The following is a 7,180-nucleotide window of genomic DNA, read 5'->3' as shown; positions in this document are numbered from 1 at the left end:
AGATACAAAAAAGACAAAATACGTGAAAACTAGGGGCTTGTTTTTTGGTGTTTTGGGGCAGAAATTTTGTCTTTTTTGTGCAGCACGTAATGTAACGTATTATTGAACGAAATTTTACAGGTACTTAGACCACATGCATGCGTATTCATGTAAAAACAATCAAATCTTTTAAGTATCTTTTTGGAGCAGTTCAAAATAAAGTGCTCCGTTGCCCCCATGTTCTGAAAAATTGTTTTACTTTTGTGCCTTCTATTTATGTCTTCTAAGGCTATTCATCTAATTCTAATCTGACACTGGGTTTTTGAATGAGCTGGAATGCAGAGGGAAAAGGAGACGGAGACTGGATAGAGCGCTCTTGAGGAAGATAACCATGATATTGGTTAGCAATGTTTTTGCCATATTGTTCCCTGTTTGAACTTGATTGAGGCGCAAGATGATTGATTTAGATGTTGCATTCCTATGCCACGCCGCTAAGATCATATGTTTTGCTTTTGTTGTCGCTTTATTCAATACCGTCGGTTTTGTTAGTGAAATTGAGATCCTTCCACTGAAGAATAAAAAGAGATAGGTAAATTGTTTATTAAGCAAATATTCACATGTATTTTTTAACTTTATTAGGGGTATATGCCCACACGTTGGTAAAACACATTGAGCGTTGGAATACCAAAACGTGGAATTTTATCAAAAAAAATCTAGTAGAACAAGATTAGCAATGTTTTATTTTGTCTATTTTTATTATTAGTTAAATAAAAGAGAAAGGGGAAAATGCACCCCCCCATCTAAGCTATTGTCTTGGTCAAACAATTTTAACACGCTTAACCTCCCAAACTATAATTGTTACGATCCATTTGGCAACTTTTACACAATAGTATCCAAATGACCTACGTTTTGCACTCTCGTTCTGAACGCCAGTTTCTCCCTTGCCGACCAGCTGCACTTTCTCGAACCGCTTCGCAGCATCGACTCCAACATACATATGAAGGCACTACCTTGTTCGATGCATGGATGCATGAATGATGCACGTATCACAAAACAAGAACCACAATACACATAAAACAACTTCAAAAATAGACATGAACTTAACCTAGCACACCGTACGGAAGCATGAGAAAATAGTAACTTTTATTTTATATTAATTACTATCTTCAACTGTATGAATTGATTATTTTTGATCTTATGAATGAAAAACAATCAAGAACTTCTCTCCAAGCAAGAGGAGTAAAATACTAGCCCCAAGTTGGCTCTACATGATTTTTTGACTGAGCCGTACAAAAGCACGTTTCATATATGGAGAAGCAAGTTATCTTCAAATTCAATTTCGATTGTACTTATATTTGGCATAACATCAAACAAAATTTCATAAAATTGCTACATCAACTCTAAATAAACAACATAGTAAAAGAAGTGTAGTCAAACTCTTAACTTAGTATCCATGCAAAAAGGCTTAATTTAGTCATTTAGTATTAGTGTATGAAAGATTAGTAAGGCTTGTTAATTAAAATAATATTATCAATTTTCTATGAAATATTCATAATTTTGAAAATCATAAATTTGTATTCATATCAAGAACTAGAGTCAAAGTTGCGTCTTGAAGATAGTCTATATTTCGGATGAATCACTTTGCTGGATATCCACGTGAGAAGATATACTATATTTCATCACCTTTTTCTAGCGGTCTTGTTGGTTTGAGTGTTGGTTGCAAATGTCAAGTTTTAACATCGCTAAAAATAGTTTGTGAAAACATTAGCCTTATCAATTTAGGTAGCAAATTGGACACGGGGAGTTTGTGAAGTTAAACACGGCCTTCGCCTCTTCTCCCAAGCAAAGGCGGCCAGTGTTTCCTGGCTCCCGTCAGCGCTGTGGCCTTAGGGCCACGTGGACGCGGAGGATCCCGGCCTTTGCTGGCGGGAGGGCTTCGTTATTAGATGTTTCAATTTTTTTAGGGTTTGTGTCCTTAGGAAGACAAGACGGTGGCGGCTCCCTGAAGATGGAATAAGGCTCTCCTCGCCTCGTCCCCATCCTGGCGGTGCCTCTAGTATCATCAGAAGGCGTGTGGAAGTTTGTCTTTGGCAGATCTCGCAAGATTCGATCGGTGTTTGTCTACGGTGGATCCACGTGGATCAAGTCTTTGTCCGTTTACGTTTGTGTGTCTTCAGATTGGAACCTTCTGATCTACGCTTCTTTTCATTGGCGGTGGTTACTTTTCTGGTGCGCTGGTCCTATGGGGTTCTAACACGATGATTCCCCGATTGTTCACTTCAACAAGTTTTGCGTGGCTCTAGAGAGGGAGGGGCAATGCTGATGGCGCGCCTTCGGGTCGTTTCAGTGCTTATAGTTGTCGCTAGGTGGTCTAGGGATCTGTATGTAATTTTTGTTATTTCTTGTGTTCGATTTACTGTCATGATTGAGAATGAATAGATCGGAAATTACCCCAAAAAGAAGCAATTTAGGTAGCAAATCAGTTAAAAAAAGGTAGCAAATGAAAAACAGTCTAAATCCTATCTCTCCGCACTAGCCTCATAAAAACCCCAAACAACAGGGACTAAACTGCATACCCCGAAGGATCATTGTTCGCTGACGCCGCCTCCTTTGGTCCTTCCTCTCCTCCCCTCCCCTCCCCTCCGCCGCGATCGATCCCAAGAGCACGAAACCCTAGCCCTAGCCCAACCCATCTTCTCCATGGCCAACAGCAACCTCCCCCGCCGCATCATCAAGGTAACTAACCCTTCCGTGCGCTGTCGTTCCATCTTCCCCAGTTTTCCCGCTCCTTTCCATGCAATTTTGGTGATTTTCGGTGGGTGTTGCTTCCTGCAGGAGACGCAGCGGCTGCTCAGCGAACCAGGTGAGATCTGAGATGCCTCTACGCAGGAGTTGATGCTATTTTAGGAGTTTGTTTTTGCCTATTTTTGCATCTCCAGTTAGCTTCAATAGATCCTCTAATCTCTTGTTTGTTTATTTTGGCTAGTTAATACTAGAGCTTCAGTTATTTCTCTAACTGTGAAGAGTCGGTCCCTACTTTAGCTGTTCCTTAAATTTGTAAAAACAATCGTTGGATGGTCTGTTGAGGATCCCGGGCACTGCCCTTGTTATGTTCTTGCAGCTCCTGGGATCAGTGCTTCACCATCAGAGGAGAACATGCGCTACTTCAATGTCATGATCCTTGGCCCAACTCAGTCGCCATATGAAGGTGTTAAGTTTTTTTCCTTCTGTTCCTCTGTTCTGTACTTTAGTTGCCTTTGGCATTAACTGCAGAGTTAGCAATGCAATGCTCTAATTGGCTGTTGAAATGGTAGATCAACTTTAGGACCCAATCAACTGTACTAAGAAAATTTATCGCGGTATGTGGATTCTTATAGTGATTTGTAGCTGTTAGACATGATCAAGGATAATTCGAGCATTAAATATTTTAGAGCAAAGTGATGCCATAATTAAGAAACAAAGCAGCCATATTTGTCGTGTGCCACAACTAAGAGAAATAACATATATATATAGTATAACCTTGCTGTGCGTGCACACATGGTTTAGCACAATTCAAAGGAATTTCGGTGCAATGCAAGCAGCATTTTTTTTTGTGTAAGTTATTGAACGCTCTTGTTTCTGCAAAATTCATGGACGCATCATTTATTTCCTGAAATATAAGTATCTGGAAAATGAAGAGGTTTATATTTTCTGTTGGTATCACATAGACAACATCATCTTCCTGAGATGTATAGCTTTCCAACTCCTGACTCCTAAATAGGCTTGCAATTAAGTCACTTTTTTTCCCCATATGTGGAAATGCTTGAATGTCCTGGATGCTCCCTGTTATTTTAGTAGTACTTCAATTCTCAACACAAACTTCTGATGTGGTTCATTTTTTGTCATGTGATGATTACTGCATCCTCTTTACCTCCACTAATGCATTCCTAGCTCCTAAGTTATTACGATTAATTCATCTTTAATGTTGGCTATTTCTGCAGTATGCTGTCTTGTTAACTGTTAGTTTGATTACTTGTCAGGAGGAGTATTCAAACTTGAGTTGTTTTTACCTGAAGAATATCCAATGGCTCCGCCAAAGGTGTTTCATTGTTGCTTTATTTCAAGTATCTCAGTGCTACGACTTTGTCGGTTTGTAATTTTGTTGATGTTTTTTCCAAGCTTCATGTAGACTAAGTTCTTATGTGCACCCAATTCATATGGAGCCCGTATGTGTAGCTAAGATTCTATCGCAGCTTAACAAATAAATGTTGGAATCATATGAATAAATGTTCGATATCATCATATGATTCTTCTAAGGATCTTGATGAGTTTGAGGAAGATGTATTCATCATCATATTTAGTGTTGAGAGGACTTAGATTTGTCTTGTTATTTTGTTAAGACTTCAGATTGAGTGGTTACATTGATTTAAGGTCTACATGAATTTATACATTTTTTGTGACTGAAGTTTTGATTTGATCACTGTAAACAGGTTCGCTTTCTCACAAAAATTTACCATCCAAACATTGACAAGGTAAGTTTGTTATATTCTGACCCCTTATATACGTTAATAAATTATACTATTTTTCTTAATACGTACATTATATACAGCTTGGGAGGATATGCCTTGATATCTTAAAGGACAAGTGGAGTCCTGCCCTTCAGATCCGAACAGTTCTTTTGAGGTGAATGTTCGTGCTTCAGTAGTATTTTTGTTGATATATGTGATGACATTCTGTTGTACTCTGCATTTGGTGTGTTTTGTTCATAAAGAAGTCGGTACTTCTATAGAAACCATTTATCAGCTCCACTGGACTAAATAGCATTTTTAGGTTTCCTGAAATAGTTTCGTGAAATGGATATTAGAAATGGGACATTAATTCTACATTAAATAGCTTTTGTAGCACTTTGCAAATGCTTCACACTAAAAAGCCAGGCATATCATATGGGATGTATACAGTCATTATGCGGAGACCCTAGAAGAAATGAAAGATTTCGATAGTTGATGACACTAAATGTACAGTATGATGGAGCTGCTGGCACTGCCACCACAACCACCAGTAAACTGGTGGCAGAACTGATATGTGTTGCTGTAACTAGAATATGCATAGGAGTATGTGATGTGGGTCCTTCAGTACCTTACCACTGCTGGTATTTACTTGGAAATATTTGCTGAAACATAAGCATAAAGTTCAAACGAGTTGAGCAGAACAAATCAATCTTAGCTGAACATCTCATTCCTTTCCACTTGATGTTTATTTTCAGCATTCAAGCACTCCTCAGCGCTCCAAATCCTGACGATCCGCTTGCTGACAATGTGGCAAAGCACTGGAAGGCCAACGAAACAGAAGCTGTGGAAACAGGTGATGATCTTGTCGCATTTCTAGCTGCAAAATATAGCAGATTTTTCTCAAGCAGTGCCAGTTTCATATTGTGCAGCCAAAGAGTGGACCCGTGTCTACGCTAATGATGCATGAGCTCTGCATGCTATGACTGATTGCTCAGTAGTCTTGGCAAGGTGAGGTGAAATCGACTATCAAGTGGTTTAAAATGGAGGTCCAACTGATGAACTAGTGAAATGTGAAGTTTCCTCCTTGCATCGCGTGTACTGAGTGTGATGTATATTATTACCCTAGTTGGGATGCGACGGACCCATGTGCATGTATATTTTGTTTGAGTGTTGTACCGTAATAAACATCCTGAAGTCATGTGTGCCTTTTCTTGCTCTACCTCAACTTCTTGGCCTTTCCTGGTTTGTTTTTATCAAGTGTTTGAGAATTTGTTGTACGTTCGGCATGTGTGTATCTTTGTTGTGAGCGAGAGAATAGTTGCGTGGTAGTAGTTTCTAGATAGAGTTTTTACATTGCGATACCATGGAACGGATACATGAAAGAACAAAGCCTACATGTGGTGGTCTAGTAGTCTACCTTTTCCCCGAGTAATATGTAGAGCTGCGGCGTAGAGCTGGGTTGGTCTTAGTGATGTAATGGTATAGAGCGGTGGTCAGTTCCTTCCTTGTTTTTCTGGGGTTTGTTTTCCGGGAGCAACGCTAGAACTAACGTCAGTTTTTATGTGATTCACTGTATGGGTTTATGTGATTCACCCCGGTTAAATTTGTGTGTGTGTGGAGGTATTGGTATTGGCGGTTGACGTGCTACCAGCATGGTAAGGCCAAACTCCAACGCTAGACCCTATCTGGATGTCTGGATTTCGTCTCTTTGGGGTGAGAATGGGGAGACGGATGTCCGTGTCGGGTCGGACTGGCATCGAGGCGCCCAACGCGTGGCCCCAACCATAACTTGTCCGCGGTGGGAAAAAAACACACGCAAAAGCAAAATAAGGCATTTTAACATAGCTAAAAAACTAAAAAAAACATATTTAAAAATCCGCCGTCCTCACGGACCAACCACAACACTTAGTTTAATTAACATCAAACAAAAAAAACAAAACAAAAGATAAGCGGCCGCCCCACGCACCGTATAAGACCTCGCCGTTGTTGCTGATGCCGTCGTAGCCGCCGTCTTCACGCGCCACCGTCCTCGTAGTCGCTCGTGAGGTCAATGTAGGGTGGGGGCGTCCAGAGGTGTGGCGGTGGCCCCCAAATTGGGTCAGGGGCGTACTATGCAGGCGGCGGAGGAGGCTGGGGCGTTGGCGCTGGGGGTGGCGACCACGACGGCAATGCATGCTCCTCTGCGGGCTCCGCCTTGACCTCCTGCTTGACGTCCAGTTCCGGGACGTAGACGTCCCCGGAGGTCGAGAGCTCAAGCTTGAACTGCAGGCCCTGCCACTCCTCCTCCTGCTGGCACCTGTACTCCCTCTCGGAGTCCTCCATGACGGCCTGCAGGAGCCATTCCTCCTCCTTGGCCGTCATGGCGGGAGGTTGCGGTGGTGGAGGCGATGGGGAGGGAGACAGTGTCGGCGTCAGGCCACGGATTCGCGTGCGGCCGCACACGCTTGGCGGGCTTGGCGCGCACGCATGAGGCGCATCGCGCACTGTGTGGGAAACGCGGGGCGGGCTCCCACGAATGAAAAAAAGGTGGCGCGGCGCATGTCGTGCTCATCCTGAAACCAGGTGTCCGACAGTGGCAAGTCCACGGCGTACCTGCAGTCGCCGAGGAGCTCGCGCGAGATCCTGGTGGGCGACGGGCGATCTCCTATAAGCGGGCGCGGCCTGTCGCCGGCACGGGGGGAATGGGCACCCGATCCGGGCTTAGATGCCACCCA

General features: G+C 42.5%; 1 protein-coding gene across 2 annotated transcripts; it reads left to right on the top strand.

Moving 5' to 3' along the window:
* The first annotated feature begins 2,538 nt into the window (after positions 1-2,538).
* Positions 2,539-5,685, top strand: LOC125531141 (ubiquitin-conjugating enzyme E2 36-like). Of its 2 annotated transcripts, none has more exons than XM_048695549.1 (8): positions 2,539-2,715; positions 2,815-2,842; positions 3,101-3,187; positions 3,999-4,057; positions 4,449-4,490; positions 4,568-4,641; positions 5,222-5,319; positions 5,396-5,685. In XM_048695549.1, exons 1-8 carry the CDS (start codon positions 2,680-2,682, stop codon positions 5,431-5,433), a joined length of 462 nt encoding a protein of 153 aa, XP_048551506.1. In that variant the 5' UTR covers positions 2,539-2,679; the 3' UTR covers positions 5,434-5,685. The 2 variants fall into 2 exon arrangements, with proteins under 2 accessions (XP_048551506.1, XP_048551505.1); XM_048695548.1 differs by having other exon boundaries at positions 5,381-5,685.
* The last annotated feature ends 1,495 nt before the right edge of the window (positions 5,686-7,180 follow it).

This window comes from Triticum urartu, unplaced genomic scaffold, assembly GCF_003073215.2.
Source record: "Triticum urartu cultivar G1812 unplaced genomic scaffold, Tu2.1 TuUngrouped_contig_6836, whole genome shotgun sequence".
Lineage (NCBI taxonomy): Eukaryota > Viridiplantae > Streptophyta > Magnoliopsida > Poales > Poaceae > Triticum > Triticum urartu.
The sequence above is the reverse complement of the archived record's forward strand: the minus strand, read 5'-3'. Positions and strand labels throughout refer to the sequence as shown.